The following is a 20,754-nucleotide window of genomic DNA, read 5'->3' as shown; positions in this document are numbered from 1 at the left end:
CCTATCACACAATGCCAGGCGACAAGCAATAGGAATAGGGAATAGAATTTTTGACGCGTTGGATTCGTCGCGAAGTTTCTTCCAACCAATCCAATGCGTTATAGGGTGCTTTCACATGGAGCGTAAAGCCTATCACACAATGCGAGGCAACAGGCAATAGGAATAGGGAATAGAATTTTTGACGCGTTGGATTGGTTGAAGGAAAATTTCCGACGAATCCAACGCGTCAAAAATTCTATTCCCTATTCCTGTTGCCTGTTGCCTGGCATTGTGTGATAGGCTTAACTTGCGTAGCGTAACCTGCGTATCGCCAATCACAGGACTAATTCAACGGAAATAGGCCCGGTTTCACCAACGCGAGTTAATCTAATCGGTCCGTTAACTTAACAGGGTGCCAACATAAAACTTCTTTATTAACCTATTTTCTTGGTTAATAAAGAAGTTTTATGTTGGCACCCTGTTAAGTTAACCGACCGATTAGATTAACTCGCGTTGGTGAAACCGGGCCTTATTGAAACGGTTCTATCAGCATGATCCTGTGATTGGTGATACGCAGGTTACGCTACGCAATTTACGCTCCATGTGAAAGCACCCTTAAGCCTTGTGTCCACAATTCAAGAGCCCGTGTCAGCCCGGGTCTACAATAGAGGCTTGTTTTCTGTTGCTGCACTGGTGAACTAGTGCAATAACCCTTGGGGTGCTTTCGCGACGTAGATCAAAATGATCCGTGCTATGATTGGTCAAATCTGGAATTTCATTGAATAAAATTTCAATGAAATGCTACGAAATTTCAGATTTGACCAATCATAGCACGGATCATTTTGATCCGGTCAAATCTGAAATTTCGTAGCATCTCATTGAAATTTTATTCAATGAAATTCCAGATTTGACCAATCATAGCACGGATCATTTTGATCCGGATCATTTTTATCTACGTCGCGAAAGCACCCCCGGGCTCAAAGTTCCAGTTCCGAGAAATGCGTAGCCAATCAACCTGCAGCTATTCCGTAAAGGCTGCAAGGTGATTGGCTACGCCACTGACTTTTCACCGTCACCACACGAGGTCTCCACTATCGATTCGGAGTTCGCCGCAGTTCGCCCGTCGCTCCTGTTGATTTTTAACCATAGTTCTAACCTGATGTGGTAATAAATGGTAATAAAGAATATCATCCGCGACCGCAGTTTTTAGAAGCTTCTGAAGAAATAGAGAGACGAAGAACGTGAAAATAAAGCAGTACCGACTCCTTTGTAGAAAAGACATTCGTAAAAGTAGACAAGGGGAAAACAAAATCTTGCAAACAATGGATGACGATGCACGCACGCTTTATTGTGGGAATCTAAGTGAGAAAGTCACTGAGGATATTCTCTACGAGTTATTTCTACAAGTTAGTACGGTTAACATATCCTGCAATTGGTATATAATAATACATTGATGTCAAGAACAACCGGTCTCTTATATATGTAAACATTACATATCCAGTTTATTAAAAACATATAGCTTTCAGTACAAGTGTACGTTCCATTTTTATAAATAGAAGAGTTAGTAACTTAATGCAAATTTATTATATAATATTATCAGTAAAATATCTCCAAGAAATGTAACAAACTTTTGTAACGATGGCAAAAGTCAAACAAACATCTACTTTGTAGATTCTGTCGAATGTTCCTTCTTGCTATTGATTTACCACTGTACTATGTTTGCGAAACTATAGGCGAGACATTGTAAGCTTGATAGAAGTACAATTAATACGAATTTACAACGACTTCCGTATGATTCTGCTAACGAATAATATGCAGAGTTAGTCAATTAATTCTTTATATCTACAGGGAGGTCCTGTACAAAAAATAACCATTCCCAAAGATCGCGATGGTAAGCAGAGAACGTTTGGATTCATCACATACAAACACATACGTTCTGTAGCGTACGCTCTGGATCTGTTTGACGGCACAACGTTGTACAATCGTACCCTTAATATGAAACTGAGGAATAACACAGAGCTGCAACCAGTAGAACAACCATCAAATCCAGTTCGCAATATGAATCATATGTTGGAACTGGGCCAGCAAATGATCTTGGGAAATTATTTGCCACAGACTAATGCCATGTTCGGAGCAAATATTTCACCGGACGGCCCACCATATTCAAGACAGTTAGATATAAGCCCTGGCAATGACGATAGAATTAGAAGAAACCATCCTTACCAAAGGAATAGAGATAGAAAACAGGAGAGGGACAGAGATAGAAATCAAGAGAGAGACAGGAATCGGGAAAGAAACAGAGATAGAGCAAGGGAGAAAGATAGGGGGAGAAACAGAGAACAAAATCATAACGATCATCACAGAGATGAAAGATCATATTACAATAGAGATAATAATTATCGTTCCAACGACTTTCGATATAACGATAATAGAAAAAGATGGACGTATCATTGATACGAATTACTTTGCAATTAAGTACTACTAAAATTAGACGTAACTCATTTTTAAGTTTAAACTACATATGGAATAACCAGATTTAGGGAAATATCTGGTCCAAAATGCTTTTTAACGTCGTATCTTTGTAAGCTGTACTATACATAGCACCGTAAAGGAAGATGGAACGAAAAGAAGAAAGAGCCGCAGAGTTTCTAGAGCAAAATTCTTTTTAAAGAACGCAGAGCTTATACACGTTGCATATTATTCTTTATGTTTATTCTGTAATAAATATGTATCTTGATATTTTGTTATTGATTAATTATTGATAATAATTATAATTATTATTGAATTATTGATAATAATTATAATTATAATCATAAAAATAATGAACAATTACATTCATTGAATCATTTTTACGAGTATATAATATGTATACTCGAATAAGAGTTATATCTAAGTATGTGTATGTGTGTGGAGCGCGCACACTGCAATATATGTATATTTTTTAGATATAATTAGTAATAAGATATACAAATATAATGTATATGTATATATATAATTATATATTTTATATAATTGTATATATACATTTATACACAATTATATAAATATAATGTATATATACTATTATATATATACATATAATTTGTAATAACGACAAAATATTATATATATATTCAATACATATTCCCAGATAGCTATACACGTCTAAAAGACATCATAAAGATATCTTTAAGACAAGAGTTCAGCGAAATCCGTAAATAAGAGGTGAGGCGGGTATTTCATAACACCCTGTATATACAATAATGTGAAAATGCATATATCCTTTCATAGAAATTGCTCGTGGTCTCTTGCAATTTGAAAAGCTAAGGTTATTAAAAAAAAAGAGTTATCTGAATAAAAAATAACATTTATTATTATTACTTGCCTCCTCCCTTCTTTATACATATATGTATGTATAAAGACGGTTTTTATGTAAAGACAGTTTTATTAAAATTATCTAAATTTATCTATTATATGTATAATGCTATAAACGCAAATGGCACAAAATTATTTGTTAAGAAAGATTAATATATTATAAAATAATATACATATACTATTACTATTGCCATTGAGTTAGAGAGATAAAGAAAATTTTGTATCTCACTGTATTGATTTATTATAAATTGCTGACAATTTTTATGTGATGGATCGTGTATAATGGCATATTATTGAGTTATCGAATTAGTTATAAGTTTAATGTCGCATATTTACGCATGATGCTTCGCATATTGCTACAAACATTAAATACATAACAAATGTTATACGATTTGGGCTGTTTTTGTCCAATTCTTTCTTTTGTTCTCTTATTTTTAAAAATATAGGCAGCCTTCTGTGCTACTGCGAGCACAGGTGCATTGATATTTCCACTTGGTAGCGATGGAAGAACTGATGCATCCACGACATACAAATTTCTCATATTGTAAACTCTGTAATAAACATAAAAATAGCATACACATACATACGCGAATATCTATTCTATTATATATCAATATAATAAAATTTTTAATTATAGTAAATCAATTGGAAGATTTAAAAAATTAGAAAGTTAATATAAGCTGAACGCAAACTACACAATAAAATCCAAAATTAAAATTTTTGTTTCTCTACAGATTTGTTAATAAATTAAGATGTAAAGATAAAAATGTTCCAAGTTGAAAATATTGTAAAAAAAGAATTTCTGTTTACTCTATCAGTCTTTGCTTACGAAAACATGTATTTTTATTGCACTTCTTCCTTTGACTCATGTTGATTTTTTTAATAAACTATAATTTTATTATTACTTGAATGATGTATCAACAATGTCGCCAATGCGACATGTACCAACTGGATGGTAAGACGTCATTGTTAGATGCTGTATATAACATTTCCAGTACTTTCTGGTGTCAAATACTTGGTCCTCGCAACCAGGAAAAGGCTTTCTGTTGAGAGATGCACCAAGAGCTCTTAAAGTATTCGTGTTCAAGAGTTTCTTGATAAAATACAATCCTAAACATTCATACTCTATTACATAAAATATTGTTACATTTATGTGGATGTTTAACATACCATCTATTTTTTAATTACCTTCTATGAGAGTGTCAATATCATCCTCATTTGATAAATATTTTGGATCAATTAGCGGCTTGTGAAAGGGATCGTTGCTTTTTAATCGTAATTCTCCAGTGCTTTTAGGATGTAATAAGACAGGTGCAATCGTTACTATATTTTTATCTAAAAGCGGAGTAAAATATTTATTATAGACCTAGAAGAAAACACATTTGAAAATTAAAAGCTTCTTCCCTTTGGAAAAACAGATGCATATGAGCATAAACTCTTTTGAATCTTTTAATTTATAATTCATATTATGTTTATTCAGTTATATAGTTTCTTTTTCTAGAGTACCTCATCAGAAATTCCCATTGTTTCTTTAAGAATGAAACCATTGTCTCTTGATACTCCGGAAGGTAATACCATTAATTGCAAATCTGGCACTGCGGACTTATTTGCATGCAAAGGACTATGAAAAGTCCCTAATACTTCTATTCCCGATGATGTCCACGGTCCTAGTTAAATAAACTAATATATTATCTCTATAATGACACACATTAGGTGTAACAACGATGTAGACATATTTAACTAAATTTTTTATAATTATAGTGCTCATTCGCTATTAGCTATTTCGTAGTAGAAAAACATTTCTTAATTGAAGCAAGTATGGTAAGCACTTCTGCATGCATAGCTTTAGAGTACGATTATATTAATATTATTTTACCTTTCCCAAAGAAAAAATAATTGAAGGCTGACATAGGATTAAATATGTCAGAAGGGTTCAACCCAAGACTCTCATTAAGCACAATCAAGTCAAGACCGGTTAATATGTGATCTTGCAAGTTTTGACCAACTGGTAAATCATTGATCACCTTAATCTAAACAACATAATAATAGTTATGTGACTGAAGGAGAGAAATTAATATGTTCGTCTTAACTAATTAAAGTTAACAATTAATTTATGCTACATAGTAAGATAGTATATGACAATATGCTACTGTACTATGTTAAGATTATAAATGAAATTAAATATATTACACAAATTGTATAATATATTTATAATAGACCGCGCGCGTACATACATCGTACGTTTATTTAAAGTTCTCTTTGTTATTTATATCAAAGCATCTAGGATTTACACCAAGTGGTGGACTGTAAAAAAAGATAAGAAGCATAGATGTATAATCAATTATTGAAAAGCACTCACACCAAATTCCTGCAAATGCTCCTTCGGTCCAATTCCAGATAGCATTAACAATTTTGGACTCTCGATTACACCAGCGCTTAAAATAACCCCGTGCTTCGCTATTGCCGTATATTTTCTACCAAATTTAACAAATTCAATCCCCTCAGCTTTATTCGAGTTTATTAATATCTTTAACAATATAATTAAATGGAATAATACCTTGTATTCGTTTTGCATACTAAGAATTGCTATGACAAACTTACTTTAGTAGCATGCGCATGAGTGCATACAGTCAGAAGACGATTAGGTTTTTCATACAATATCTTGTCTGAACTCCATCTTCCGCCGTTCTCCATTGTCAATTGAACTTTCATGAAATCTAAGCCAACAAATATTATTGTAGATACATAAGTATACATGTTTTCTTTCTACGTGTAATTAAGATTTTATGAAAAAACTAAATACCCGTGTCCAATTGCGCGTTTACACTGCTTACATTATAATTTAGTTCCTCTATCGCTTTCAAAATTACTTCAGCAAAATCACTGTTCCATCTTAATTCGCTGATACTTAACGACTCAGCACTTTCCGTAACTGATTCTATTCGCACAGAATACAAAAAATTAAAACATTTAAATATATACATCTTCTAGATATATATTTAATATAAATTTACTTTATATAAATTAATACGGGAACTTTGCGTACCAGCAAAATCTGGAAACCATTTCTCATAGTCCAGCCGATGTCCTAATACATAAGCCATATAATTTAGACGGCTTGAGCCTCCGAGAATTCTACCTCTAGGCCACCTGCTTTGCTGCAAAAGATTTTTGTAATAATGTATATCAGAGTTTTCTGGCGACCCATACAGTACCGAAGCTTTCAGAAACATTTCAGAAACATTGCAACATTGCAACAATAGCTGCTTTCCTTTTACACTCAAGTGATACTGAGTCACTCAGTTATGTGAGTATTTTATACTCAGATACGACGTCATTAATGTGAGTCTATTAAACTCACTAAAGCACACGGTCTCGATCGTGTGCAAAAACTCAGTTAAATCTGGTTGAATCTCACTTCTCAAGAATCAAAAGGAACGTGCATTCAACTGAGTTATGACGGCACAAGTGAGATTTATCTGAGTTTTCATGTAAAAGGAAAGCAACTAATGTTTTCTAAAAGCTTTGGTGCTGTATGGAGAGCTTTCAGGTATATTTACATTATTGATTAAACCTTTACAAGCATGCTCTTGGGGAACTGTGACATATTGCCAGTCATAAACAGTGTTTTGAATCAATGGTCCCAAGAGCGGTATGTCGAGAAAGAATGGGGCAGTACCACCTGCTTCCAACAATAATACACTGTGCTTATCTTCAGCTAGATGCTTTGCCAGAACTGTGCCAGCGCTACCAGCACCAACTGGAATTGCAGACAAAAATATTGACGAAAGTTTGCTTTTGAAGCAGAATGAATGGAGTGGAGAGACAATTTTGTTCAAATTAGATCAACTTTTGGTTGGTCAAATCAGGAAAATAATACAGATAGAATTATTTTATAATACATTATAAAGAGTCCATTTTGAAAGACAAGAGTTTTTACGTCGTTCGATATTTATAGAGATTTATTATTACGATAAGAAAGTATAAAGTTGAATGGACAAGATATCAATTTTTGATTTATGCTTATTATAATTTCCTTTTTATCTCCTTCCTGCCCTTTTATCTCATTTCCTTCTTTATTTTTATTAATATATAAATTTAACTTACCGACAATATAATCATATTGTTGCATATCTCGAACATCATTGAAGAACCATTGAAAATACGTATCCAATATAAATGTAAAACGAATATAAAAAAGAAATAGCATTATCAATGTGCTGATAAGCACGAGCAATAATGCTCTTATAAAAATAAACATCTTTAATTATGTGGCGTCTTCTTCTTCTTCTTCTTCAAAATTGTGAATCAAAACTTCGCCATTTTTGGTGCTGGCGTCGCCCGAGGCGGATGCTGGAGTTTACCGACCTTGGTCACACTGACTTCATGATTCAGTGTATATTCCGGAACGACCGGAACTTACGAAAATGTCAAAACTGCGTGAACACAAGAGTAAGATGAGGAGGTGGATTATGTATCTCTGAAACTTGTAAAAATTACAGAAATAAGCGAATTCACAGGTTGAAATTATAAATGTTCTAAGTATACACTCACTTTTGTCATTTGCGTAACTTCCAGAAATTGACACCCAGATAACCACAGATAACGAGGGTTATACGCTGTACCTACGAGCCAGCGAGATCGAGATCGGTAAACTCTCCGGCAGTTCCCTCGGGCGACGCCAGCGCCAGAAGTGGCAAAATTTTGATTCACGATTTTGCGATAATGTCTGCCCACGTTCGATGACGTAAAGGCCTTGAAGGCCTTCACACATAAAATTCCGTAAGGACGTAAAACGTAAGCATAAGAAAATCGACCAATCACAGTCGAGAACGTAAGGCAATGACGCAAGCAGTAGCAAATCCAACCTGTTCATTTTCTTACGCTTACGTTTTACGTCCTTACGGAATTTTATGTGTGAAGGCCTTCACGCATAAAATTCCGTAAGGACGTAAAACGTAAGCGTAAGAAAGTCGACCAATCACACACAATCAGGGCCGTGGCACACAAACGGCCTTAAGCCTGCTACAGACTGCACGCAGCAAGCAGCAAGCGTCAAGCAGCAGCCAATCAACGAAGAGATATTTTCTACGCCACTGCTGACGCTTCCGCAAAATTCAGCAGTGTTGGATCCTCGCTGCTCGACGCTTGCCGCTTGCTGCGTGCAGTCTGTAGCAGGCTTTAAGCAATAAGACGTAAGCAGTAAACGAATTGACCAATCATAGTCGAGAATTATGGCAGCCATATTACATATTCTCGACTATGATTGGTCAATTTGTTTACTGCTTATGTCTTATTGCTTAAGGCCGTTTGTGTGCCACGGCCCTTACGTCCTTACGGAATTTTATGTGTGAAGGCCTTTACCAGCCTGTGTCTGTGTTGTACATACACACATGCATGCGTATTACCGTGGAGTAGAACGTACCTATACAGACCTGTGGAAAATTACTTAAATAGTGCGACAATTTGCTTCTTTCCAATATGTGTCTTCTTAGAAATCATTTCGAGTTTTGTGCGTACAAGACTTATATGTGCAGGACGATTTAATATTAAACACTGAGTAGTTCGAAGTGTCCGCGTTTATTGTATCTCGAGCGGTAATTGAGGTTATGATTTCGTCGATAAACACAAGGTACGTACATACAGTGATTTAAGAAAATATTCATACATTCGCTTTTTTCTTGTAATAATTTTACAAGAAACAGTGTGTTATCTCATGTAAAAACATCTGTTTAACTAGTTTTTTTATACACACTCCTTTAGAATTCTTGATAAAACAAGGAAAAAATGATGTAAGGCTAATAGAAAAATAAGAGTTTTATGGTCTGATGTTTGTAAACATGTAATGGCGTATCAAGAAATTTGTAATTGCTCAAACTTACGATTTTAACATTTGTACGCATATATGTATGCATTTTTAGTAATTCGTACGCTCTCATCTCAATCTTTTACTATGTTCTGAAATGCACTTTGCAATCTTTTAGTAGTTTCTCACCAACTTCCTCACAATTCTTTCAAGAATACTTTTTGAAAGTCGCTTAAGGATATTCTACTCTCGTAGACTATTAGATAGTCTCCTGTTTCCTCTCAAATTTAAACAGTCGCATTTTTCTGGGTCTATTCTGTAAAAGTACTCTGCAACGCTGTGTCTTCGTAAACCAATGTAGCTTACATTGCTCTACGAGTACCGAAGATGCAGAGCTCTGTGAGTACAACATATTTGGTATTCTATGGGTTTGTCCAGACAAACTTGCATAGATTCATAAGCATATGCATAAAGAAATTGATTGATCTATATCCTTATGCGTTCACTTATGGCTCAATCTGATTCCTTGTGCATACGTTTATGCACCATGCAGGTTCGTCTGGATAGACCCTGAAACAGTCTATAATCGTGTGCTATGTAAATAGGTATTTGAAAGTAATCTCCATAAGTGATGTATTTTCTACTGAACAGTTTGAATCAACTCAAGAACAATTGTATATACATATGTGTGTGTAATATTTATAGTGCGCCATGACGTATTTAGATATAGTCCATGGATCAACGACTTATCTCATAGCTTTAATAACGTTTTGCCATCTTCTGATTGTTAATTTCTTTAGCGGGTCTAATTTCAGCTTGATTTTTGCGCTTCAGTTTTCTTCAATTTTTTTCTACGATATGTCATTGTCGCAAAAAATTCTAATTTAACGCTTTATAGATTTCTGTACAACAATTGTTTATACAACTCTACCTCTCATGGATACTTTATATTGTTCTTACAAGGCTTGATTTCTCGATACAGCTTTTTAACTCGCTAACACAGATAAATGTAAATTAACTTTGCAAGCAGACGTTAATATAAATTGCTATTTTTATGTATGTGCTTATGTAAACGTGTAAGAGTAAAGATTTTGCTTACTGCAAGAAATACTTGTAACTAAAATTTTCATTTTTCATGTCAATAATTTCTTGGTAAAATATTAAGAATCCTGAATATTTTATATCTGTACAATAAAGTTGCTAAAAGGTGTAAAAAGCTGTATATACCCTCTTGTAAAGTTACTACAAGAATAATAAGTGTGCAAATATCCATTTCTTTGTTCACTGTGATAGATTCATAATGTCTTTTCCAGGCATATGCTCGAACGTAAATACTTTGTATCGTCGCCCGTCGATCTTGATTAAAAGTTCAAGGTGAAAGTAGCGCACTAAGATAGCGATTATGGCATCGGCGATCGAGGTTTTAGGAAAGCAGGCAATGAAAACGTTCAGCGATCGCCGGCTCTCCCAGAAAAACATGGACAAATTGTTAAGCCTGATAAACAAGATAACGGTCGAGGATGTAAAACTTGATAAGAATGTTCTCGATTACGTCAGCAAGCAGCCCGCGCCTATGTGCGTGATGGATATATTTGAAAACAAGGATATAACAATTGCGATTTTCATATTGAAACAAGGAGTCAGGATGCCTATGCACGATCATCCTGGAATGCACGGTTTATTGAAGGTATAAACCTAAGGCACGGTATTGCTTATATAAGCGTAGTTGCACGATATTCCAGTGGGAACGTCGAATCGCGTCCCAGTCAGTCAGTTTTTGAAAATAATAAAAGTTTTGGAGCTCCATTTTTTTTAAATTAAATAAGTCAACCTGGCAGTTTTCTCCAATAAGATATTAATAGTGCTCAGAATGAAGGGCAGTAGTTAAAAATTTGATATAATTCTGAATAAGAAGAGTCCCAGTAAATTGTATGTGTATCAATATAATATATACCGATTATGACGCACAGGTGATCAACGGTATGGTAGAATTAACCAGCTATAGTTTAAAGGCAAAGAGCGAGCATGTGATTAAAGCGAAGGAAGAAATTGCGGCATTCAAGCATCGGTCAGTTCATCTTCATAACAACTCGCCCGCCTGTACCTTCACACCGACGGAGAAAAATCTACATGAAATTTTGTGCGTGGAGGGTCCCGCGGCGTTTCTAGACATACTCAGTCCACCGTACGACGTCGATGATTATGGCAACGGAACGAGACCGTGTACGTTCTTCAAGAGCGTCAAGTCTAACATAGTTAATCTAAATAAGCTATGTACAGAATTGACAGATATAATCGAGGAAGTTCAGTTGTCAGTTATGGAGACCATGCCGGAATTTTATTCCACGAGTCTAGAGTACACGGGACCTCCCTTGAAAAATCACTACAATTAAAATGGATACTTTTCGCCTCGTGTTTTATTTGCTATTTGTAACGTTATGCATAGCCGTGTAGTACATAGATTTTCACGTGATCTTCACCGCCACGTATAAATGTATTCAAGATTTAAGTATTACGTGTACGATTGGCAGATACAATTGAATGTCCATGTCGTAAACATGTGGAGACTATTGTCCTGTGAATTTAGTTCAACTCTTACAATTGGATTAGTTCTGCAGTTAAACATATATCACTGTCGGATGTCGAGTATGTACATGGGTGTAATAGCGAATTTGAACTATTCCGCGTATAAGAAAACTATATTGAGAAAGATACGGTACATTTTTACTGGTAAAATAAGTAAAATGTTGATATATATCTTTGTGTATAGCAGTCTTTAAATGACCAGAATAGAGGTAGTGCACACCTGACGAATTCGCTAAAGAAATAGATCGAACAATTTTCATGCCGATTATGCTTAGCGGGAGAAGTAAATAAAGAAGGAAGATAACTGCTACATCTCTTCCTCTCATTCATACCTGCAGTGACAATCGTGTTCATACATAAAATAATAGATCTACTAAGTACTTTTTGTTTTTTTTTTGTTAAAAAGAGGTCGAGGATGGTTATACTTTCTTTTCTCTTTTTGCATATTGTTCAAGCGTTTCATGCTCGATCTATTTGTATTACGTCTACCCAGAGAACATTATGATGTTTTAACGTCTGTCACTGTGGAACTGTCGGAAATATGTCATTATGCTTTTAAAAGGTCTTGCGTTCCAATTTATGATGTATGAGATATCGTTTTAAATGTCTTTAATGTCTTTGTATGTCGATAATGTCTTTAAAATGTCTGTAACGTCTTATTTAAATGATTGAAGATCGTTTTTAGATATTATATATTTCATGGCAAAGTAATTTTAGTTATTGTTACACAGAAACGCATTGCAAGTAAGAAAAATAAAAGAGAAGAGCTGAAGTTGCTTGATGAATGTATATGCATATTAATGATTCAATGTTTATATTATTTAATGATAGTCTTTTCAAGTGCATCAATTTTATTCTTGATATAATTTTGCATACGTACATACTTTTGTATATATGTATATTGGAAGAGAGAGTGAGAGATTTATTAATTTATTTATTGACTAATTTCAGAATCTTGTTTTTCTGCTCGTTAATGCATATCAGTTAAACTCAATTGTATTGTTGTGACATCAGTACAATAACAAATTTTAGAATGTTAGATTTAAAACAAAACTATATTACATCCAGATTGGTCGCAATATACATGTTTTAATTAATATATGTTACAGCGGCTAATAATTGTTTGCACTTTAATGTTTTATAAAATATAATGAATTAAATACTGTCTTCTCAGAAGTCTGGAAGGCATCTCTTGGTAGTTTTTAAAAAGTCACTAAAAGAGACGTTTGTAAATGTGCAGTGTTATTTGATCTTGTTTCCAATCAATTATATAAAATTCGATTAGATGCTTAAATCGCATGCGTCCGACATCCGACAGAGACAATTCAATGAAGAACTGGCTTCATGATTGAACATTGTTGTCCTTAACACTTCTACACTGTTTATTATTTCACATTTTGCGATGTGACTATATAATCACCTAACTGTACGTGGAATACGAAAGTCAGTGGAAAATGGAAGATGCAGCATCGAATAGCTCAATGATGAAACAGTTGTCTGTAAAGCGAGAAACCCAAAGGTTCGATTTCTGGTGTCCTGGAACTCTGAATATTTAATTGGCAAAAGATTTTGTTATTATTGCTTGATGAAATCGTCGATTTCCAATTTCAAGAGAAAAAAAGAGACAAATGTCAAGTCTACTTGGCACAAAGAATGCTTACTGAAACTCAGTGCCTTATGAGAAAGATAGAAAATTATTGACATTAACAAAAATACAAGTTTCTTACTTTGATCTGTGCTACAACATATCTAAAGCTCATTGAAATAGGCGAGAAAAACTTACGCGTGTTTAATTATTAAAGCCACCCGGATAGCCAAAAATCGGTCGAGAAGCTTTCGAAAATGTCTGCTGCAAATTTCGCTAGAATGTCAGCAGAAATATAACAGAATCTGCTAATATAGAATATGATAATAGATGTATTCTGTTCGTTTTCGGCTGGCAATCTGCTGACTGTCGAATTAGACATACTTTGCTGGTAAAACACGAGTTCACTACGGATAAATAATACTCAATCTATTTACGATGCCTGAGCAAATCTAATGCCAATCTGTTATCATACTACGAGTGGTTTGCTTACTGTTTGGATATCTTTCTCGGATTACTCTATTCGAACTATAAATTATAGTTCTGAAAATTACTGTATAGCTTAGTACGCGCTTTTTCCTCTATTTTGTATTACTCTAAACGTGGTCCTGAACAAATGAGAAATATAATGCGAATAATCGAAGAGCAACACAATAACGCACGAAAAAAGTCCACTTGGTTAAAAATGTCCAATAATGCAAAAATTCGTTATACAGACACATTAATTTACTAAAAGATTGAAGATCGTTTTATCGAGTTTTTATCGTGAAAATTTCAAACAAAAATTTAAAGCCTAGAAGAATTAATATGTATTTATTTTAATTTTTAACGTTTACTTTGTAAGGAAAAATTTTACATTTTGTTGCATACTTAGATGTTATTTTTATTGTAATATAAAGCAGTATATGTAAACATTTTATTTTTTACTAAGAGCATACACATTTTAAGTAATATATTTTTCGTATCTTTTATGTATTTTGATTTTTAATATATAATTATTTGTTGCGAAGAATTTGTTATAAGATAAATTTGTATCGGTAATATTTTCAGATATATAGTACAAAAAGGGGTCATTAGTCATTACAAAAACGGGTAAATTGTACAGTTTAGATATAATATAACAAATAAAGAGAATATCCTGCCATTCGCGAGATATTAATAAATTGTTAGTAAAATTAAAAACATTGTGATTGAAAAACACGCGTATTCTTTGAAAACTGTTTTTAAAATTTAAGTAAGAATATTTTCGTGATTGGGAAAAATATCACTTTTTTATTTTAAAACTCAAGTACTTAAATAAAATAAATAAAATAGTATAATTGTAGCATTGGAAGAGAGAGACTAAATAATATGAATGAGTTAGATTGGCGGATCAAGAGATAATTAAAGAAACTTGTTTTCAATTTTTATTTGTTATTTGGTGATACTATTTTATTTGTAGCTGACTTGAAGTTTAGATAAAGAAAAAGAGGATAATGAATCAAAATTTTTGAAGCACTTGTAAAATTATTTTTTCTTATTCTTTTTCTTGGAAAATACTAAAAATTGATTTTTATAAATTTTCTAAAATCTTCAGAAATAATTGTACGTTTTTAAAATAATAAAATCGCCAAAAACCTTCAAATAATAATTAAGATTCAGAGAGCTCATTTAGAAAAAAACATCAATCAAATGTAATCAATTATATGAAAAAAAAACCACGACTCGAAAATATTAATTCAGTAATAAGAAATAAAGAAAAAAGAATATAAGTAGTTTCGTCCCATAATTTCGCAAATGCATCGTTCCCTCAAGTATCTTCTAAAAACGGCGTGTATATAGTTATTTTGGCAGAAAATTATTTTGCAAGAAATCTGTTCAATAAATATATTTGCATACAAAAAGTTGCCATGTTAAAAATCTTTCCCTAAAAATTGTATATCCTATTTGTAGTCAATGACATATTTGTATATGGATCGGTTTATGATACAATATTTTTCTACTTTAAAAAATCTGTGTTAAAAATAACCGAGAGAAAAACGAAATATATTCAATTAATTGACATTGAAAAAAACTATCAAATTTGTAAACTTATTACATAATGGTACTATTAATTATTCGAATATGTCGGTATTTGATCACCTCGGACAATTTATTTCAAACTAACTAGGAAATCAGATACTCTTAGATTTCTTTCATCTGAAAAGTACTGTAAAATAAAGGTATATGACATATTGTCCAACACATAGAATCATTGTAAGATAGAATGCCCGTTGCTTGAAACATTTTCCTCTACTATTTACGTAGACAAGCTAACGAATATTTAATCTTTACGTAGTCATTAAATACTCGGCTGTTCAGAATTGATTTTCAGTAACGGACACATTTGTAACTTTAAATGTCCGATATTCACTATTGCACTACTGCAAAATAAAACGTAAGAGTACATGACACGAAACAAATTATAGATATAACTATAAACACTGTGAATTTTTATATAAGTAAATAATCATGGTTTTCTTATATTTGCTACAGAGATTATTTTATGACAGCATTTACATGTGAGATTAGATTACAAAATGTAACTCACGAACCTTAATTCTATTATAGCATATTTATGTATAGACATATGTATACATAATATATATGCATACATATATATGTTACATATACATACATATATATAGATATATATGTACATGTATATAATTTATATATAATGTCATTCTATAGACGTATCTAGAGTCACAGTAAATAATTTTACGTAACAAACATTCGTCATAGTCATTTGTTACGTTAATTTCTTATCTCTGCGATAGCACTTGAGCTTTTCACTCTACTATAATATAAAATTCAAAAATAATTGTTGCTAGATTATTCCAAGATAGAAAATGCTAATAACATAAAGGATCGTGTAACTATTTCCGCTCTCATTCTTTATCGTACAAGGAAGATTGTAGAAAGTATTACCCGTGTAATATAATTATTAAAAAGTACTGTTCCTTTAAATGTTAATTTAAAGGAGATGTCACCCTTACATTGCCTAATATCTTTCACCCTTTGGAAAATACACCCCTGAATCAATCATTGACCTTGCGCAAATATAAATCTTTTTTTTTTACTTATGTACAACTATCTCTTTATTCCACATGTCTATGCTACGATCACTGTGGATATATATGTAAAACTAAAGATTATATCTGTCAGACCGTTCATGTATAAATAGTGCTATTGTAGAACAGCCGATCTGCTTTACATTTGAAAAATTATATTCACACTAATCGACATTCGAATATATTCGTTGATATTTTATTTAACTTCGATCACTCTCGGAATCCTGCTGCCTCTTATATAATGCTACATTACTTTCCGTATAGTCCATTACGCGACGCTGACACTGTCTTTTGTATTGTTGCTGTTTATGATAAATCTTAAACGCACCTTTTATTGTTATAAAAGCTGCACCACCCTGCAAATGTAAAAAACAGAAAATATATTACGAAAGAACTACACACACAGCAGAGAATAATTTGTGTGGAAGTGAATGGCAATTTAAACAAGATCGTTTAGTTGCACGTAGAATGATATGCTAATTTTTAAGAATATGTATGTAGTTGTATATATTTGAGAATAATACAAGATTTGTCGTAGTGGCTTTATAACTTGAAGAAATGACACATACCAACAATGTTCTCTGAAAATTGGAACTTATGCTTTCAAAGAATATTCTTCCGCACAGACTAGCGATGGTCGGCAGTAATAGTGCGCCGCAAAGAACACGCGTTGCAGACACCGGATCGTTCATTGGTGGTATGTCTTCAGATTGTATACTTGTGTCTTCGTCGGTATAACTGCAATAATTTTAACAACATATTATTTTAATTGGATATACTTTTTCACTAGTTTTCACTAGTTTATACCATATCATTTATCCTCAAATAAAAACGGTTTAATTGTACATATAAGGATATTATACAGTGAGGATGAATCGTCAGAAATTACTTCCAATAAATGTTGCAATACAAAGTTTGGTTTTCTAAGCGAGACATTCTATATTCTTTGGCACAACAATAATCTCGTTCTAAGTGGAGGTATTTTTGAAACTGTAAAATCACTTTTTTAAAAAATGGAATTAGTTTCTCCATACAACTCGATTATCCTTATTCTACATATAACAGAACGAAGTTAACGAAAAGTGAATATCTTACAAGATAGCGTATCACAAAATATGATACGTTTTGCAAACTTATTTAATTATTCGATTACTATCTACTCTTATGCAGAATAAAGAGGCTCGATTTATGATGGAGAAATTTATCTGAAATAGAAGATTATGTTGATCATACAAGATGTATGATAAATAACGATCTCACCCGGTGGTGAGTGTCGGAAGGCTGTGCTCGCATTGCAGTACGTGAGAGAAACGCCGAATACTTCGTACGGTATTAGGGAAAAAATTTGTTACTCCATGTATGCAAGCGAGTCCAAGATGGTGTGGAACTTATGGAAAGCTCATATTCCATGCGCGAGATGATTTTTGACGTTGTCAGTGATGACGTTGTCAATGAGTTATTTGTCATATAAGGCGACATTCGTTTTGTGTTGTAATGATCATTCGTACAACTCAAGCTTCCGCTCTGAATTTATATTTATTTTAATTATTAATGTTGCGATGTAAGTAATCTATTTTGTTATATGTCATTAAAAAGGATCACATTAGTTGAGCGAAACGTTCGACTATTATGAAGGTTCTTATACATTAAACTGCTGTTTTTCGTTTCTAACATCCTGCGTCGGCTCCTACTGCTTTCCCTTTCTAGTGACTTTATTGTCTTAAAAATTAAAACAACTCATATTTTTACAATACGTTGGAGGTAAAAGTTTCTGATCTCTATAAGCATAAGCACATCATACACGTTATGTACTGTTTAAAAAAGACGCAAATAATAATAAATATTGTAAAAATAAATATTGCAGCTTTCTTTGCAATAAAGAGGAAATACGAAAATGACACTAGTAGAACATAAATTTATCATCACATACATAATGGAGGGTCCGTCGACATTAACATTACCCAGGACGTACGAACCTGCTTGGTAGAAAATGCCTTAAAATAGGAACTTTGGACGCGTGTCGCCTCAAGAAACTCAGGGCCTGATCTTCCCAGCGAAGCATCTTTCCCAAAACCAACATAATTGGAATGGTCGGCAGGCCAACTAGTAAAACTAAAGGATCTGCTTGTTCCATCATAGTGAGGCCGTCCTTGTGACCCACCACTTGCATGACGGTAACCGCACCATATGTCACAGCTGTCCAATATATGGATCCGACTACTATACCAGCGGCGATGAAGGGGCATACTCGGAAGATGACTGCGTCAATCGTGTCGAGTACTACCACTAATGGACCTACAATTGATTTGCATGTAGGATACTCTACATGTGCAAAGAATGTAATTATAATCAAATAATATATCGTAATATATCACAATAATAAAGTAAGCTTATAATTAGAGATTAAAACGAGAGTAAAAAAAACTTTAAGGACAGTTAAAAATTGTGTTAAAAAAAGAAACTCTGGGTTAAAAAACATATTTCTTGCTACCTAAAAATTGGATAAGGACCCCGTTAATCAAAACTGTTCAGTTTAAAAAATTCGTAGCAAGTCTAATATTGATGCTTATTCATTAACTGATCTGAAGCGCGGTTTAGAACAGTCAAGGCTTTTACTAAAATTAGGTATTCCATTCCATTCTGTGTTTGTTTAACACTTGATCCGTAGAATAACAATAACCTGACTATGCTTAAAAGTTTTCTCAACGTTTACGAAAACTCTTTGAAAATAAACAACATCGAAACACCATTCGAACTTTGAACGTTGCTGAAAAAGTTTTATCCTAGTTTTAAGAACTCCGGTTTTCAAAATCTCTAATACAGATACTCGTACGTCTAAGAACTTTACAACAGTGATACACATTTATATATAAATAATATATTCACCCATATTTGGATAAACTATGATATATTCTGTATTGCATTGCGGGCACGCCACGGCATGTCCAGCATGACCCTTTTGCTTCTCGTCGACCCATCTCTGAATACAACCCTGATGAACCCACTTCGTGGTGCCTCGGCAATGGCACGGTTTAACCCACGCTGCAGTTGCGTCGTCTTCATCGGTTGCAAAGCACACCCAACAGTATCGCCTGCTGGATAAAACAGGTTGACATTATAAATTAATACAGAATGTGCACGAACAACCGTGGCAACTTACTTTAAGTCTTATCGCTACGCTTAAGGCCTTCACACATAAAATTCCGTAAGGACGTAAAACGTAAGCATAAGAAAATCGACCAATCACAGTCGAGAACGTAAGGCAATAACGCAAGCAGTAGCAAATCCAATCTGTTGATTTTCTTACGCTTACGTTTTATGTCCTTGCGGAATTTTATGTATGAAGGCCTTTACACCTGACATAGTAATAGCAAAGAAGTGAGCATTACAATCTCTTGTGTAACAACAGATTTTCATATGTCACAAACTTTAATAGGTAACATGTCAGTCTGTAAAACGCATGACTAACAAATATATGCACATTCACGACGAATTAAACCCAATCTCGGAAGTTTCCTTTGATATTAGTCTTTGTTTTAAGCGATCTTTAATAAAAGCTCGGAAAGTATGTACAGTGCACACAACTTGGAGAATATTTCTTGATAATAATAAATAAAAATACAAGACAAGTACACTGAGATCAATCGAAGGTCTGTGCGCGTACGTTTCTCTTCTTTTTTTATCTCAAAATACACGCAACACACAATTGCTTGGCACAACAAACATAAACTTACTCTTCCTCTGGAGTCAACGATGGCACACTGGACGTGATTTGATTCGGCGAAGACGCCCCATCGGTGATATCAACAGACAGCTCGTGATCCGTTATCTCGTCCCAGGCGTTTTGAGAACTGTCCTCTTCCAACGACGCCACTTGCGCCGTGGCTTGAGAATCGGATACATCTGTTACAAAAAAACCACCCAGATCTGTCAGAACACACTTCGTCGAACGCTCGCTACAAATTTTGACGGCAGAAAGACTGCAGATTGCATACAGGAACTGATATATTCGATACGTCCAGTAGAAATACAACAGAATCTGCTCACACAACTGTCTCATTTTTGCAGCGGCAACGTCTGCAGACAAATTCTGCTTTCCGAAAAGTGGCAGACAAAAGACACGTTTCGTTATTGAAAGCATTGCGAGCAAAACTGTAGTAGGAATTTACACCTGTTGGCAGTCTACGCGACGAAGTGACGGCAAATAGCGAGCAGATCTGCTGAAAGACCACGAAGATCGCCCCGCAAGCGAAATGACAGCAGATCGTAGGCAGACTGGCAACAGGTTTCATCGAAACATCACAGCGGATTGACACTGTCTGCACATCGACAAGTACAGTTCGCAAGTTCTC

At 33.9% G+C, this 20,754-nt stretch overlaps 4 protein-coding genes across 9 annotated transcripts; 2 read left to right on the top strand and 2 right to left on the bottom strand.

The window, feature by feature from the left end:
* The first annotated feature begins 1,095 nt into the window (after nt 1-1,095).
* LOC105565224 (RNA-binding protein 7) lies at nt 1,096-2,718 on the top strand. The gene is made up of 2 exons (XM_012018236.1): nt 1,096-1,385; nt 1,828-2,718. Exons 1-2 carry the CDS (start codon nt 1,302-1,304, stop codon nt 2,431-2,433), a joined length of 690 nt encoding a protein of 229 aa, XP_011873626.1. The 5' UTR covers nt 1,096-1,301; the 3' UTR covers nt 2,434-2,718.
* An 829-nt stretch (nt 2,719-3,547) lies between these two features.
* LOC105565223 (glucose dehydrogenase [FAD, quinone]-like) lies at nt 3,548-8,090 on the bottom strand. Of its 4 annotated transcripts, none has more exons than XM_012018233.1 (12): nt 7,888-7,986; nt 7,441-7,819; nt 6,894-7,093; nt 6,380-6,491; nt 6,137-6,271; nt 5,935-6,050; nt 5,693-5,860; nt 5,210-5,363; nt 4,840-5,000; nt 4,522-4,699; nt 4,239-4,443; nt 3,548-3,884 (listed from the first exon to the last, which is right to left on the bottom strand). In XM_012018233.1, the coding sequence occupies exons 2-12, from the start codon at nt 7,592-7,594 to the stop codon at nt 3,644-3,646; spliced, it is 1,824 nt and encodes a 607-aa protein (XP_011873623.1). In that variant the 5' UTR covers nt 7,595-7,819; nt 7,888-7,986; the 3' UTR covers nt 3,548-3,643. The 4 variants fall into 4 exon arrangements, 3 of the variants coding, with proteins under 3 accessions (XP_011873623.1, XP_011873624.1, XP_011873625.1); XM_012018234.1 differs by having other exon boundaries at nt 7,441-7,769; nt 7,888-7,982; XM_012018235.1 differs by having other exon boundaries at nt 7,441-7,813; nt 7,888-7,977.
* Nucleotides 8,091-8,688: 598 nt separating this feature from the next.
* LOC105565220 (2-aminoethanethiol dioxygenase) lies at nt 8,689-12,035 on the top strand. Of its 2 annotated transcripts, none has more exons than XM_012018226.1 (3): nt 8,689-8,965; nt 10,453-10,826; nt 11,110-12,035. In XM_012018226.1, the coding sequence occupies exons 2-3, from the start codon at nt 10,542-10,544 to the stop codon at nt 11,530-11,532; spliced, it is 708 nt and encodes a 235-aa protein (XP_011873616.1). In that variant the 5' UTR covers nt 8,689-8,965; nt 10,453-10,541; the 3' UTR covers nt 11,533-12,035. The 2 variants fall into 2 exon arrangements, with proteins under 2 accessions (XP_011873616.1, XP_011873617.1); XM_012018227.1 differs by lacking the exon at nt 8,689-8,965 and adding an exon at nt 9,465-9,538.
* A 4,364-nt stretch (nt 12,036-16,399) lies between these two features.
* LOC105565221 (E3 ubiquitin-protein ligase MARCH5-like) lies at nt 16,400-20,485 on the bottom strand. Of its 2 annotated transcripts, none has more exons than XM_012018228.1 (5): nt 20,137-20,485; nt 19,289-19,497; nt 18,379-18,724; nt 16,972-17,140; nt 16,400-16,758 (listed from the first exon to the last, which is right to left on the bottom strand). In XM_012018228.1, the coding sequence occupies exons 1-5, from the start codon at nt 20,460-20,462 to the stop codon at nt 16,603-16,605; spliced, it is 1,206 nt and encodes a 401-aa protein (XP_011873618.1). In that variant the 5' UTR covers nt 20,463-20,485; the 3' UTR covers nt 16,400-16,602. The 2 variants fall into 2 exon arrangements, with proteins under 2 accessions (XP_011873618.1, XP_011873620.1); XM_012018230.1 differs by having other exon boundaries at nt 18,379-18,697; nt 20,137-20,477.
* Nucleotides 20,486-20,754: the final 269 nt, after the last annotated feature.

The sequence above is a fragment of the Vollenhovia emeryi genome, unplaced genomic scaffold (assembly GCF_000949405.1).
Source record: "Vollenhovia emeryi isolate VEMERY1.0 unplaced genomic scaffold, V.emery_V1.0 DF939154.1, whole genome shotgun sequence".
NCBI lineage: Eukaryota > Metazoa > Arthropoda > Insecta > Hymenoptera > Formicidae > Vollenhovia > Vollenhovia emeryi.
The sequence above is the reverse complement of the archived record's forward strand: the minus strand, read 5'-3'. Positions and strand labels throughout refer to the sequence as shown.

Coding starts and splice junctions, on each gene's coding strand:
- LOC105565221 (XM_012018228.1), bottom strand. CDS start 20,462: ATGAGACAGTTGTGTGAGCAGATTCTGTTGTATTTCTACTGGACGTAT. Junction 18,725..19,288: donor CATAGTTTATCCAAATATGG/GTGAATATATTA, acceptor TTGCACATGTAG/AGTATCCTACATGCAAATCA. Junction 16,759..16,971: donor ATTTTCAGAGAACATTGTTG/GTATGTGTCATT, acceptor TTACATTTGCAG/GGTGGTGCAGCTTTTATAAC.
- LOC105565223 (XM_012018233.1), bottom strand. CDS start 7,594: ATGTTTATTTTTATAAGAGCATTATTGCTCGTGCTTATCAGCACATTG. Junction 6,051..6,136: donor AAACGCGCAATTGGACACGG/GTATTTAGTTTT, acceptor TTGTTGGCTTAG/ATTTCATGAAAGTTCAATTG. Junction 4,444..4,521: donor TATTGACACTCTCATAGAAG/GTAATTAAAAAA, acceptor ATGAATGTTTAG/GATTGTATTTTATCAAGAAA.
- LOC105565224 (XM_012018236.1), top strand. CDS start 1,302: ATGGATGACGATGCACGCACGCTTTATTGTGGGAATCTAAGTGAGAAA. Junction 1,386..1,827: donor TCTACGAGTTATTTCTACAA/GTTAGTACGGTT, acceptor TTATATCTACAG/GGAGGTCCTGTACAAAAAAT.
- LOC105565220 (XM_012018226.1), top strand. CDS start 10,542: ATGGCATCGGCGATCGAGGTTTTAGGAAAGCAGGCAATGAAAACGTTC. Junction 10,827..11,109: donor GAATGCACGGTTTATTGAAG/GTATAAACCTAA, acceptor TATGACGCACAG/GTGATCAACGGTATGGTAGA.